The 15,941-nt window shown below is 41.2% G+C and overlaps 1 protein-coding gene across 5 annotated transcripts in view; it reads right to left on the minus strand.

Annotated features, from left to right (window-relative positions):
- Window positions 1-15,941, minus strand: part of LRFN2 (leucine rich repeat and fibronectin type III domain containing 2) — a 258,824-nt gene that overhangs the window by 78,453 nt on the left and 164,430 nt on the right. For all 5 annotated transcript variants that reach the window (XM_080407893.1, XM_080407895.1, XM_080407894.1 and 2 more), the window contains one exon: window positions 1,901-9,347. In XM_080407893.1, coding sequence (XP_080264019.1) covers window positions 8,429-9,347 — 919 coding nt within the window. In that variant the 3' untranslated portion in view covers window positions 1,901-8,428. The remainder of the gene's footprint in view (window positions 1-1,900; window positions 9,348-15,941) is intronic.

Below are 15,941 nucleotides of genomic sequence, written 5' to 3' on the forward strand. Positions count from 1 at the left end.
AGCTTTGCATTGGCCTCACAACCTGATTTTAAAGGTCCACAATTCCACTGGGGTTTCTTCAACAGAAAGCCATCATCTTACGGCTTGTACTAAACATGAAGACAGTATCTCCTACTGACTTTAAATCTAGGAACATCAGTTTCTTAGGATCAAGTTGGTGCTATACTGAGTATTACCTGCCTCATCTCCAAATGTTACTACACAACCTGGTACTTTGCAACGGTCTCTTGGAAGATGGGATCTTTTTTCTGTACAAATTTTGCATTATATACATATCCAGAAGGGTATTTGAATGGAAGAGGCAATATCTGATCTTTTGTTTCTCAAAACCATGTGAGAAAGGTACTTTTTCAGGTGATGTTGGGGTTTTTTTACATTATGACACAGCTTCATATTTGCTAACATTGTTATTAGTTTTAATGTTGTTGCTGTTGCTGTGCACTTTGATCTGTGTTTAGTGACAGTGAGACACACAGGGGGTACACTCTGCCCTTCCTGCAAATGAGGGATGTTCTCATCATCTCTGTAAATACTCACCTGTCCATTTCCAATCTTCTCAGGCAACCCAGTCTCAGATGACAAGGACTGTCTTTTAAGTCAGGCATGACAGGCTCAGAGGCAGAAACTCCAAAAGAGGAGTCATCATTCAGAGCTCGTTCCTGTCCCAGGTTTAGCTCTAAGTTGTGCATTAATTTTCAGGGTGGGAATTTCAGAAGAAATTATTTACTTCCATATGGAGACTAGAATAAGGACTGCCAGCCCACGAGGCTTTGGGACAGACCCCTCTGAAGTTTTCCTGAAGGTACTTTCTCTGAAGTGTTGAACACTACCACAGGATACTAAAATAAGAAAGATTTATTGGACTAGCCAGGTCTGACATGTACCTACATCACCATGCCTCCTCTCCATGTTGTCACTGGTGCAGCAAACCCCTCCTGGGGATCCTGCTTCACCTGCCCCAGCCTCTGTGTGTGACACCAGTTCCATCAGTGACCAGCACACAACTCTACTGCAGCAACACTTGGATCGCGTCAGTCCAACGAGTGACATTTTTCTGTCTACGGTACATCAATTTGTGAGCCTTATTATTTGAAGTTTCACATCTCTGAATCCTGTTCAAAGGAAGGAAAGTTCACACATCCACTCCCTGGATTTCTGTGTAAGCCTTATTATTGCAGGGTAAAAAGTAGACATTTCACCATATGCAGCCCTGCCTATGCCTTCTCAGATCCCACATTTCGTACTGGTGTACCAATAACACTGGCAAAGAGAACTTACTTCCCTAAAACAACAGAATTTCTATTTTCCTGGAGAGACACCTGTCCTTTGATTTCACTCATAAATGGTACAGGTGGTAATTAACTGTTCAGTGTTAATATATTGCTACATTGTTCATTGCAGGGAAGAAAATAAGAGTATTAATACTTTTAAAATAAATTAGTCCCACAGAATGAACTTGGAAAATGTCACAAAAGGCATCCATTCAATTTCTCATTGTATGAAAAACATTATGGGCAAATATAGCTGAGCAACTTTAAACATAAATTGAAGTCCACCTCTGTAACTGTACAGGTAACTAATAGAGCATTCCCCTCTCCTATTTCCAAACTAAGATTTATGGATTTTAAAGTCATGATTTACTTTATTCTAGTACAGCCCATTGATTTTTAGTGTTTCTGTTTCCCACCCATTTCTCTAGCCTATGGTCCAGGCTCCTCATATGATTGACTGTAACATGTGATGCTGCCCTCTCCCCAAAGGAACCTCCAACTAAGAAACTGAATCACAGCATTGTCAGCGCATTTAAGAGCACAAACAGGGGCAGTGAATGCAGAACAGTAGCTCCCTGCAGCTGCTTGCGTCCCTGCCAGACATGAGTCCTCAATGACAGGACACTTACCTGCAGCATGTGATGGAGAATCAGGTGAATAAATATCCTGACTTAGGAGTTGAGCCTTTGCTGTGGTCATATGAAATAAATTAATCCTTTCACCTCCAGTTATGTTCATATGAAGCACTGAGCTCTCCCAGCTGGGATGAGATGCAGATTATCAACTGATCTGCTTCCCAGAAGGAAGAGGTGTGTTCTCTTTCTCCCATTAGTATTTAATAAAAAATATAAATGCTCCTTTATTACCAAGCTAGGAGATCTGTGCATTGCAAACCACATAATCAAAGAGCACAGCATGTACATGAGTGCATGTGTCTGCATGCACATGTATGCACAAATACAAATGCCCACATTTGCTGTTATATCTATATCTGGATATATATTTATATCTCTGACATTTGCCATCTGTTGGGAGTGTAATACCGGGAATAAGCATCTGGCACTCTTTTGTATAGTAAGGCCTTTTGACAGCTAATGCTCGGGAATGCTGTACCTTTGGGGATTAAGGAGTAATTAATTACAACAAGGAAAACATACTGTAGAACATAAAATTCCTATATTGAAAGCAAGCGTTTCAAGGTACTCTTTGATGTAGTTTTCATCTGGCCTACAGACTAAAATCAAACAATTTAATGTTTTTTGGAGGGATCCTCTTGTTATGTTTAGGGGAATTTAAAGGTGAAACATGTAAAGTGTTAATAACATCATTTGTTAATTCCACATCCAGAATAGTCCAGGTATTGAATTATAAACACTGAATACAGTGGGGAAAGAGTCATTGAGGAAAGGTTTCAGAGAAATAGGCTGCAAAGGGTGGAAGGGGGTGCTGTGGGTTATCCATGGGTTCATGGGTACAAAGCATTGCAAACAGATGTGACATTCAAGCTATTCAAAGACTAAAATGTTTTCTTGGTTTTCAGGTGGAATAATTCATTTGCCTCCATGTTAGAAAGTGCTTAAATCATTGCTGCATTTATTGCAGTCACTCAGAGACCTCCAACGGGTCTTTTTGGTCACCTGTCTATGCAACTCTTTGCTGAGTGAAGAGTAAGAATAAAACAAGCAGAGATTTTTGGAATATTATTTTCTTCTGTTTCCAGAGCAGATCAATCCCACAGTGTGGGATATAAATAGGTTTAACAAAGAAAAAGCTGCCACCTATTCAGCCTTGCGTTAAGCAGGGCAGAGGTACATTCATTGCTTTGGTGTTATGCATTGCTTTTTGAGTGAGTTAATCCAAACTGTAACCCAGTACTGGGTGTAGTTTGGAAACACATAAAAGGTTATCTTCCTCTAAGGATATGGGGAAAGCAAATTTGTTGCAGTTCTCTACAGCTGGGAAATGCAGAAAAGACATTTGAAAACAGAAATAAATTCCAATTCATGAAATCTCTAAAAAGGGGTATAAATCGTAAGCAAATAGTATCGTCTGCTTTGCTATGCATACGTAGACGTACATAGGCACACACACTTTTATTTCCATTTCATTCAACTATTTGGTTCCTAGCAAACATCAAGTGAAATCTACATCATCACTAATTTCAGAAATCTCCATTTCATCATCTTGTCTAATAAGCTCCAGAATGATATTTTAGGGATTTGGGCTGGGTTTTTTTAGCAGGACTGTGTGCAGAATTTCACAGTGGACTCATATCCTGTTCTTTCAAGTAAATGGCATGTATTTTTAGGAAATAAGTTTATTCCACTGTTATAAAACATGTCAAAAAATAACTTACAGTGGTTATGTACCCATATGCAGTTGTTTTCAATTATGCCCACAGGCTTCACTTAAATTCTCTAGCACCTTTAATTTTCTAGGCTTCTCTTTCAGAAGGCTTTTGTTCATCTCTGTTGTCCTCCTTAGTATCTGCTCTACCCAACGCTTGCACCTAAAGCACAGCTGGTGCAACTGTGTGTCACACTACTACACGTTCATTTGTGTACCACCACTGTTACTTCAGGCCTGTATAAATTCCTTGGTGTAGGGTTGTGAGACCAAGGGAACAGGCCATTGGAGCTAGCTCAGCCCTTCGGTGATGTATGAAAATATTTATTACATCCAGATAAGTGGCTATCTATATATAATTTCACCAGCCACTGACATGCAGTTGCACTCAGAAGTGGAGCAAGGAAAAATCCCTCCCACACAGCAGTACTACAGAACAATAATCAAATCCAGAGATACTGGTGAGGTGCACACATGAAAATGGAGGCAAAACAAAGCAAGGCAGATACTGGTCACACAGGGGAGATGGGGGGGGGGCAGGACCCTGGGGTCACACTTGTGCATTAGCAATTAGGGCATGGATTCAGGATGTAACCCAAAACACAGAGCTGTCTTCAGCAGCTCTTGAAGTAGTACATCAGTAGGAAAAGGGTAACTAGGGAAAACATGTGTGAGCTAATGATTGAGGTGGGTGTCCTGATAACAAAGGACACAGAGCAGGTGGAGTTACTGAATATCATCTTTTGCTTCAGCTTGCACTGCCAAGGGCAGCTTTCAGGAATCCCAGACCTTGGCGGAAAGAAAGGAAGTCTGGAGAAAGGAATATTTTCCCTGGGTTGAGGAGGATTAGGTTAAAGATCACTTAAGCCTGGCACCCACAGATCCATGGGCCCCAACAGGGTGCACCCCCAAATCCTGAGGGAGATGGCAGCCAGCCATTCTCCATCATCCTTGAAAAATCACAGAGAACAGGAGAAAAGCCAATGTCACTGTAGCTTTCAAAAAGGGCAAGAAAGAGGACCCAGACAACTACAGGCCAGTCAGACTTACCTCCCTGCATGGGTGTTGCAACACAAGTAAAGCTACAACAAGGCTTTACTGTCAGTCAGAGTCTACTGGCTGTGCTGTTTCACCTTCCTCCAGAGGCTGAAGTACACTGCTGCTCCTACATCCAGCCATACCTCTCTCATACTCCTCAGGGCTGTTTAACCACTTAGCAGGAACAAGCTCCAGCTGCACATCATCCATGTCAATCAACCCACTGCCTCTGAGGCAAGGCCACAGCTGCATGTTATCAATGCTAATCAACCCACTGCCTGCATTCCTCTACACATGGGGAGGGCTGTGAAGATGATGAGGGGACAGGAGCATCCCCCTTATGAGGAAAGGCTGGGAGAGATGGGCCCGTTTAGCCTGGAGGAGAAGACTGAGAGGGGATCTTATCAATACATACAAATATCTTAAGGGTGAGTGTCAAGAAGATGGGGCCAGTCTCTTTACAATGGTGCCTAGTGATAGGACAAGGGGCAACGGGCACAAACTGCAACACATGAAGTTTCATCTCAATATGAGGAAGAACCTCTTTACCTTGAGGGTGACAGAGCACTGGCACAGGCTGCCCAGAGAGGCTGTGGAGTCTCCTTCTCTGGAGACATTCAAACCCCATCTGGATGTGAGTCTGTGCAACCTGCTGTAGGCAAACCTGCTTTAGCAGAGGTGTTGGACTAGATGATCTCCAGAGGTCCCTTCCAGCCCTAACCGTTCTGTGATTCTGTAGTAAGGGGGAAGCCACAGGATAATTTCAGAGGTCTGCTTGGCCGGCTGTATAAGCAGGGCAGTGTTTGGTGGCACTTGAAGGATGATCACAACCCAGCAGGTACCCAGGCACTAGCACCACCACACCAGGCTGCCTCCATCCCTCTCTCAGGGCTGACCACTTGCTGGCTCAGTGTGGGGCTCCCTGCCTCACCTATGAGTCACTGAGTCCTTTTCTTCCCAAATGCTGTGAGCTTGTTTCATTTTGCTCAGTATTTGCAAATTTGCTGATGGGGATTGAGCCTCATTCATTAAAGCTAAATGAATTAAAATCATAATTAACAGTAAAATATGCAGCTGTTAGGTTGTGGACTTTATTACCTGGGTTCTTTGGCAACTATCCACTATTTTAAAACAGCATCTGTTGGCTTACTTCCTCTAATCCTGTGTGAGAAAGTGAGAGATATGTTTTCCTTTTTAATAAAGAAAATACTACAGGATATTGCTTTTGAAAATTCACAGCTGCATATGCTACTAATATTGATGATGAACTCAATAGCCAAATTAAAAACAACCCATATGTCATGTTCAGAGTGAAGCATGAACATAATAAAAAAGTCCAAATGCACCACAGTGTAACATGGAAAAGAAAGCAACATCTCTAAAAGTCTTCAGTACAACAAAAATATAAATGTTATTAAGGGTTAATATGAAGGTGCCATCTGGACAGTTGGATGGTGTAGATTCTGGCACTAGAGGTGTCATTCCTCTTGGAAAGCATGAGAAAACCAGCAACTGTGAAAGATGTTGCAAACAAACTTTGACTAGGTCTCTTTTGAGTATATTAATGTTGGCAGTGAGCAATAATCTGAGCAGAAACCTACAAAGTCAGGTCCTAAGCCTAAAAAGGCTTCCTCTTATTTCTGCAAATTTTGGATCAGGTTTTAAAACACATTACTGATATAGATCTGTATAAATGTAACCACAGAAAAAGAGGTGAAATGTCTGTTTTAGAAGATCCTTTCTCATGCGTTCCAAAAAGTATGTATTTCTTCATTCCTACCTTATACCTAAAATCCTGAAGTCAGAGATAGTTTGAGGGAAAGAGAAAGCAAACATTTGTATTTTCAAGATGATTTAAAAAATAATTACAGCTCCTTACTTAGGTTTCAAAGCAGACCACAGAACAACAAATAAATGAAAAGCAGGTACTTTTCCCCAAGAATGTTTTTTACTGTACATTTTGTAGAAAAAAAAAAAAAAAAAAAAAAGAAAAAGAAAATAAAGGAAAAAATATTCTGATCACAGGGATGTCATTTTCTAAAACTCCAAGTAGGAAACGTGACAAATACAAGATCAAGTACACAGCCATGTCACAATATATCTCTGCACCTTTAAAAAAAAATATACATAGGTTTTTCATGTGTTATTTTCTCTGTGCCTTGCACCCTTTCTCCACGTCTTTTACAAAATCATAGTAACAGTGTGCAATTTCAGAATGGTTCCCAGCAGCTGATCATTGGGAGCCAACAAATAAACAAACAAAGGAAAGGACAGTTGCAGTAGCCGTCAGAATGCTGGAAATCACAATAAAGTTGTTAAGGACAATGAAGTCAGCTTGGTGGCCCATGAGCATTTCCACAACCACAGCAATGCTCCCCAAAAATGAGTCTAAGAATCAGTTTAGAAGCCCTAAAGAGCTCCTGTTCCTAGCAAGTACCTTAGTGAGGGTGAGAGACAGGGGGGCAGGAGTACGCCAGGGACTGGGGAAGGGCTATCTGTAATGCAGGGAAACCACCAGAGATGCCCTGCTCTATGCAGATGCCCAAATTTAACTCGGTTTCCGTGGCTAGTTGGGAACTTATCCAACCCCCCAAAATACACAAAACCTTACATTTCCTGTGCTGCTGCTGATACAGTTAAGCCATGTCATGGCGACTGCACAGACAGCACTTTTGTCACAATAAGGTGAAAGTCTGTGTTTTCTTTGTCAGTTGAACGTAGTGACAGTGTGACATTTGTCAGAAGCCATTGGTATTCATAATGTGGAGAGTTCACGGGAGCTACCTTTGTTTTCCCTTTCTTTTTCCTTTAATAGGAAACCTTGATTACTACTTTTCCTATCTTTGATAGCAACACCCGTACAGATATCATTAGCTGCTGTAATCTGCCTTTGACAAGGGCAGGCTATGAAGAAGATGGAAGAAAGAGGATGATTTTTTTATTAGCCCCTAGATTTAGTTTTTCCTAGTATATAAAGGGTCGTATTGGAGGTGGGTTATACAGTACATCAGAAATTTGACCTTTGTACATATCCTCCTTTTCATCTGAGGTATTAGATGAGACTGAAAACACAACCAAAAAATGCATGGAAACATACTTTCTGCTGTGGGCACAAAACAACTTAAAAGCAGTAACGAGGCAAAACAGAACAGAAGCCATTAAATCCCAACCAAAAGCCCACTCGATAACAGGTATTTTTTTCCCAGTTGTCACGTTACCACCATGAGATTATGCTGAACAATTTGCTCTAATCTGTCCCTGTGGATGCCCTGCCTGCACTTTTCAGAAAGTCACTTGCAATGACAACCAGATATATCCTAGCACCAATCTTATATCCACAGAAGTGTATTTCCATGGCTAAAAGAAAAGAAAGAGTTGCCCTTTAAAAAAAAAAAACAACGAACAAACAACAAATCCTATAAAATTATATTTGTGCTGTTAACCCCCTTTTCATACTCCCTGTTTAATCTTGGGTGGTCGTTCACCAAGAGTCTGAGTAAGTTTTGGAAAGCAATGCTAAATACAACTAGTAAATTCCTTGAAACATTCAGGCATGGTTTAGTTGGGGCCAGACAAGAATGGTGCCATACGTGCCTATTCACATTTCATCACCTTTCTTCCCTTTTAGTATCCCTGTTACTTTTTTGTTTACCTATCTTTTTGGCCAGTACAACTGAAAATGTTTCCTCCCCTCTCTTCCTAAATGCGTGGCCCTGCAGCAAACCAACACTTTATATCATAAGGGGAGAAGAGGAGCAGGGAGACACTGATATTTACACTGTGCTTTCCATTACCCACTCTGAGCTCCCAAAAGTCCCTTTTGCCCCTGTTAGGTCATTGTCATCATACTGCAAAAGCATGCCGTTCACCGAGAGGCTCCTCTTTGTCCAAATGTTTGTTATCTTTTTTGGGTAGGTGCAACACTGAGATGTGGCGAAGTCCCCCATGTCAAAAGAATGGCTACGTTTAGTTTTGCCCTCCAGAGGCAACGTGAGGAGGCTGCGAAATTTTGACTCTGGCTGGCCCAGCAATGGCTCTTTGTCCGAGTGGCGGGCCACCGTGGAAGTTCTGGAGTCTGTCATCTCCTCCTTTTTCTGACATTTCAGTTCCAGGGAGGCAAAAGCTCCCATTAGCCGGTCAATGTTGTGTTTTGACCTGGAAGGAGGCCTCCACTTACTGGACAATGTGCCCTGTTCACTTTGGAGGCTATAGTCATCACAGTCACGGCTGTTTGCAGAGCTGGAAGAAGAGGAGATGCTGCTCCGCGCAGACTGACAGTTAAACTCCATAAGTTCATTTCTCACCACCACTTTGGGGTTGACCTGGGGCAAGACTCCATTCTGAACTGGTTGTGCTCCATTTGTCTGTGAGTAGACATTGCTGACGTTAGACATCTTTCCCTGGGAATTGTTGCAGACCTTGTAACGGACCATGAGTATTACAATGAATACCAGCAGGGTTGCTACAATGATGCCTCCAATGATGAGAATCATGGTCCCACCCAGGAACTGACTGTGCATCGACTGGCACTGAGGGTAGTCTTCTTTGGTGAAGAACTGGGCACATCCCACAATATTGGTGGCAGTAAGGGTCGTGGCCGTGTCATCCCACATTGCCAGGACACAGAGGTCATAGCCTGTTCCGGAAACAAGGTTGTTTACAACAAAGGCTTTGTTTGTAGCTGGAATCATCCTTTAAACAAAAAAGGAGAAAAAAGAAAAAGAAAAAAAATGGTTATTCTTGACAGTAAGGAAAAAGAGACGAGAACAGACATAAGAACAGCGTGGTGTTTACTGTTCTGGGTACTGGCAGAGAGAAGTTAGAGCCATAAAATTCAAACAAGCATTCAAGCTTCCCAGCTCCTGCAGGTCCAACATCCCAGCATTCAGGCACACACAAGTTTTGAGGGCCATCTCTCAAGTGTGCAATAAAGGGAATAAGAAAAAGCAGACCAAACTAGTCTGGAGTTTTTTTCTCCTCACTTGCATCTGTCCTAATCTTAAATATATTCAAACCTGAACAAATAACTCAGAATAAAAATATGTGCCTACAAAGAGCAGTTTTTTCTGCGTGTGCAAATGACCCTTGCGCTTGCTGAGTCTGAACCTGGCAGCTGCCACATTGCTTCACGGGTGCCTGAACATTCACTGTCTAACATCAGCAGGCTGCTTACTTTGTGAAGACAAGGGGCTACATTTAGTTTTCTCATTTCCTGAGAATGCAAGGCAGGCAACCACTTCTCTCTCTTTCTCCACTCTCCCACCTACTTTCCCCATCCTCCTACTCCCCGCTGTGGAAAATATCTCCTAGAAATGCAGCTATCATCTTCTTTGCCAGAAATTTCTTCTTGCAACCACCTTTCTCTGTGTGAGTGAGAAAGAAATACTGGCATTGGCAGTATGGGCTGTGGAAGTGTGAGGAGAGGTAGGAAGATGCAGGGATGGAAACAAGAAGGATTCTTTAAAATATGTAACTCTACTCCAGCAGAAATCCACTTTCAAAAACCAATTACCTAGGCCCAAGCTGAGCTCCAGTTTGGTCATTTATGGATATTATTCCTTGCTGCCATAAAACTTAAGCAGTCATTTGAACTCATGCAATAGTGCATCACTAGCATTAAAAATTAGCAAATGAGAATGCACATGGTCTAGCCCCTCTTCAAACTGGTGAAAATTGCAGCACATCGGCGGAATACAGTGGAGAATCCCAGATTCAGTGCCTGGTGGGTAGCCAAGAATAAAACCAAAGAGATACCCCATGCATATTTCTTTTTACTTCCACATAACAGACTTGAGTGAGAGAAAAAAGCTGAAATTAAAACCAGCCCGCTCTGACTTAGAGCTGCAATTCTTTAGCACCAGCAACGAGGAAGCCCTGCAGGCACTAACACCACACAGCAAGCTGGTGTGACTGTAATTGGGAAGGTAAGGGCTGGCCAGAGGTAAAAGGCATACTCCTCGTGAGAGTGCCAGGCTTTCTTAGCCTCAAATCACCATCACAGCTAGCATTAACTGCGGCCCTGCAGAGGCCCTTCTGTGCAGTGGGAGGGAACAGGCCTGCACAGAGAAGCAGCAACGTCAAGGCACTGCAAAGATGAGCTTCTGATCATCTTTGCATTTACGCATTCACGCCACTTACACAACCCTTCAGTCTGGCCACAGGTGAGGATGTGGCTCCTTTTTAAAAAGCAAACAAAACCACCAAAAACTCTGTAAGGAAAAGAAATATTCATGAGAGACACCTGGAATATAAACATCACCTGGCACATTTACACAATGTTATATTTGAGATGCTGTGATTCTATTATCATCCTAATGGAGACGTTTTGCACAGACATAGATGAGCTATTCAGAATGAGATGAGAGGTCATAAAGCAGCCCTCCTGGAAAACTCCAGATACAGTTGCTAAAAGAGTCAAAATGGTTGGTCTTAAGCAATTTCTAATTGTTTTCCTGTCCCTGTGGCTCTGGGAACAACACACCACAGCGGCTGGGGCAATGCCTGCACTCTGTTCAGTTGTTCAAGGAGCTTTATATGCACACACCAAGGATGATATATGGAATAACGGAATACTACTGATCTTCAAATGTAGGATCTTCAAACTCTTGAACACTTTCACCAGTTGTTTCATACCTCCTTCTGTATCACCTAGTGCTATCTATACTCCACTTCCCACCATCACTCACAGCCATGTGCTTAAAAAATTCTGCAGTGCATAAGTCATTCAGAAATTATTTTGCTGTGAAACCTCATTACAAACAAGTAGCACTGTTAGCAGAAAGAATAGTCAGCCCTATAAAGTGGATCTGAACTTGTGTCGTAACTCTCGAAAAACAGAGCTATAGCACCATCTGTTAGAGCGGTTCATTTTGCTTTGCACTGATGAAACAGAGACCTCTATATAGTCTCCAAGCGAACAGCAAACAACTGGGTTTACATAGTATATAGCTCTGTACGTATCTTATGTATTTGGAAATACATTCCTTCAGCCTAACACACTATGCCAATTTATACAGAGTGAACACTGATTAACTTCAATCATTTACAACTTGTTTTCTTCAAATATGATTACACATAAGCTTCCAGGGAAATGCTACTGCCTGGAATATCTCACAGACTGGCAGGTAGTGCTAGTGACATAAAATGTAAAGCCAGTCCATTTTTAAATGTACAGCAGTGAGGCCATAACCACTCCTAAAGCTCTGCCAGGTTAACTGTATTGAAACTTGCCATAAAAGCTCATCTTAGCCTTTAAAAGAAACTGAGTCATTTCTAAACTCAATCAGTCCTGGAAGCTACAGCTGTGATAATATTGGGACTAATAATAGCTTTATAAAAGATCACAGTTGCAATCCCAATTACGGAAAAAGCAATCAACTCTCCATATACATCTAAAATGAAGAATTTTGGATGTTTCCGTAAATAAACTTCAAATGTTCTTGTAAAGTATTCAAATTAATGTTATTGTTAAAGAACAGCTGAGCATAGGAATAAGCACCAATTTCAAGAGTACTAGGAGTTAAGTAATTAATCTCAGACTCAGTTTTCTAGCTTGCAGGGAAGATGATCTTGTTTTCACGAAGTTGCCAAATTGTAAGAGTATTTTGGCATTCCTCCGTGCTTTAGTTCACCCTCCCCAAACACACTGCCAGTCAGCTATGATGGATGACATCTCTTAGCGTTGCCTGCACCTAAAATCGATGAAGACACATTTTCACTCTGGGCTATTGATGACTTTTTGATTGTCCCCAACACGGGTAGCTACAAGATGCCACTTCAATCTTTGCTTTGCTGCCTAACAGGGGCAGTGTCTTCATGGCTGCTCTGTATGTCCAGCACCCTCAGTTATGGACCACCGTGCCCTGTCATTGGGACTCAATAGCTAGGAGTTGCCACAAACCTGAAAGGGGCCATTTAAACTGTGTCTAGTCAGAGATCCTGCAAGGCTTTGTTCAGTCAATTCATTAGCTGAACACAGAAAGTTGGTTTCAGGTAGAAAGAATCTATAACATGGTTCACTGGAGATCAAACACAGCTTTTGAAAGTTGTTAGCTTTTGAAACTCAGAAGACCCTAGTGCTCACTTGTTAGCCCTCAGATAGCAAACATACAGCAGTATCTTGAGGCAAGAGCCTAATAGTGTCCACCTGCTCTTCAGCCTGCACCTGATCACACAGAGCAGTGTGATCTTGTAGAAATGCTTCTTATCAAGGAAAAGGAATAGAGATCTGAGTTTGATACTATAAGGAAAAAAAAGACTAACAGTTGACTAACTACAAGCTGAGATCAACTAGCAAAACATTTGTTTATTTTTAAACTGATGATAGGCTATGATAGGTTTTAATGTTTACAGTTAAAGGAGCCTGGGAACAGTGAGGACTGGGAAAGCAAACAAATACTCAAATATGTTAACACTGTAAGTGTAAATGTCATCCCAGCTAGAACAACAAGAAATCTGAAAATCTTCTTATGGAAATTTCACTGTCCAGACACATAAAACGCAGCAATTTCTGTCTTTCTCCTCTGGTTTATTTTCCTTGGGGTAGAAAGAGCAGGCAAATCTCCTTAACATTAGTCCCAGGATTTTATTACCTGATTCTTAAGCTAGTTTCTGAATCCTATCTGAAGGTCAAATGCCCCAAGGAAAACTATTCATATTAGAACATGGTTTTGACCTCTCTACAAATCTTGCCTCTAAGGAATGAAATGAGCATAGAAGTCTTACAACTGACCTTCTTAATTTAAAAAAAAAAACACCTCTTCTCTTGCCCTTTGGCACAACAGCATCACTTATTGGAAGAGGAGGAGACCTATGGCTAGGATTAGGGCATGGCATAAGCATCTGAAATAGAACAGCAATAGACAGATGCTCCTATGAGAGTTTATGTGTGATGAAGGGCTATGAAGCTGAGATGAAAGTTTCCAGGGCTTTTGCAAATAATACATCCCCTTCAATCCATGGAGATTTAGGTCTCATTTTGTGAAAGCACCAAAATAAGACCATGAGACTCTTTTTTAAAAAACAATGGAAGGATAGTGCTAGCACCCTTCTTTGAAGTCAACTTTATTTTCTACCATCTCCACTAAAAAGTCCTTGTGATGTCCTTGTAGACACAACATACGGAAAGCAAGCAATTTTGTAATTATTCACTTCAGTGTGTGGTGATATTAAGAAAATTAGAAAATAAATTACTTAGAAATGCAGGAGAAAAAGGGTTGCTGCAGACTTTACTCATAATCCCAGATGCAAGTGAGCACTGAAGCTTGCAGGGAGTGAACTGTGATGAGAATTTAGGAGATGTGATTTTTATTCTCTATTTTATCAGTTACACTGATATCAGGCTCTACTTTATCAGTAACTCTCAGTTCCTGAGAAATCATTTTGCTGTACTGTAAGTCTCCTCATTTATAAAATGGGGATAATGCCAGCAATCTCTTTTCAAAAGAGGCCTGTAGTGTATGGAAGGAAATTAGTAGATATTATGATTACACTGCAATATACAAATGGGTTCTTTTCTTCTTTGTAGCACTGGGGATTAGGAGGAGTGAACTGCTGGTTAATACTGTGGTTATGCAAAACAGACAAATTAGAAAAAAGACAGATTAGGTTAATTGTCTAGGCAATTCTGTTCCTTTTCTCCACCGAAAGAGGGGTATGATACCATCTAGTTTTAGCCTGAAACTGCTTTAATCACAGAACTTGCAGGGAACTGTCAAGCATTCAATTCCTTTGGGAAGGCACTTGCAACTCCCAAAACTCAGTTTTATACTGACCTGCTAGACTATGTTGCTGTTCTCATGGACCTTTTTTTTTGTACTATTCGGGGCCATATGCCATCTGTATTGCAATATGATTTCTCCTTTTGAAGTAAATGCTAGGAGTTTAAAATGGAAAGTCATGCTAATTTATTAAATGCTTGTATCTCAGGAAAAAGGAAAAAAAAAAAAAAAAAAAAAACCAAACACCTAATTGCTTGAGTGTGAATTTTCTGTGCCTAAACTGCTCAACCCAAACTCTTCCTGTAAGATTCTTTGTCTACATGCCATGTCCCAGGGCAGACACCTCACAAGAAATGGTCCATGACTCCGCTGCTAAATCTATATATCAAAACCAGCTCTTGGAATATTATCTCCTGAACCATGCTGGAAAAAGCATCAAGGAACTGTACCAAGATGTTAGCAGTATAGGTGATGGGGTTCTGGGTCATGGGAATGTTTCTGAGCTCTCATTAATTTGTCAGCACAGCTGTAGCCTGGACATTATGAAGCAACTGCTCAATGGTTGTGCTAAATTGTCACCATGCACTATAGTTTGTCATGAAGAAGGGAAAAGGAAAACAAAGAGGGGTGCCAGGGTGAAATAGCTAGTGTCCTGTAAAATCATATTCCAGTTAGTTGGCACACTAACTTTCCTGTCTAGTAATGCCTTAGTATGAAACAAACTTCCTCTTTCACAAAGTTGAATTCACAGAAGTGCAAAATATTACCCTGATTGCTCTCAGAACTAGAAACTGATCCAGAAAAGGTTAACACTTGAATTTTCACTTACGAAAATCTCAAGCCAAAAATGCTCATTTATTTCATCAATATTTTTTTTCCCTATTTTAAAATCTTTGGGTTTTTTCCTTTGTTCCAATTTCACAGGTAATTCTAAAACAATGATGAATCCAGCTAATCTTCCTTGAAAGTATTGTAAAAAGGTCTGATAGAGTCCTGCTTCTCAGGTGAAGTGTCCACCTTCATCCCCATGGGATTAAAGTAGGATGGTAGAGAAAGGGGAAAGGGAAAGTATCAATGGTGACACACTGAAGGAAGACTTGTTAAAGAGCATGTAAAAAGAGGGGGTAATTGGAGGGTGGAGTTCATTGCCTGGTGGATGTAGTTCAACAGTACACAGACCTTGCTTCTTACCCAACAGAGATAGTAATGAGGTTTATTTCATTGAGGACAGGTAAGGAAAAAAAAAGGAGGAGAAGGTTGAAGTGAGAGAGAATGCAAGAAGAAAAGAGGATAATGAACATTGGTGGCTCTGACAGTGCTAGGGCATTAGAAAATGATAGAAAGACAAAGCAGCCTTTGGCAGGGCATGATCAGGCATGTGGCTACCATCAAAATGATGGAAGAAGTCCAGGTGGTCACTGAATGGGGACCAAGATCACAAAACCAGCTCAAACATAGGTGAAGATCTTTCAGCAAAAACAAGACAATTAGAAAGATAATGAAGTGAATCAAGGCAGCAGAAAGTGTTCAGATAGTGGACAGATATTAAGGTGGCTGGAGAAAAAGG

The sequence above is a fragment of the Falco punctatus genome, assembly GCF_963210335.1.
Source record: "Falco punctatus genome assembly, chromosome: 12".
NCBI lineage: Eukaryota > Metazoa > Chordata > Aves > Falconiformes > Falconidae > Falco > Falco punctatus.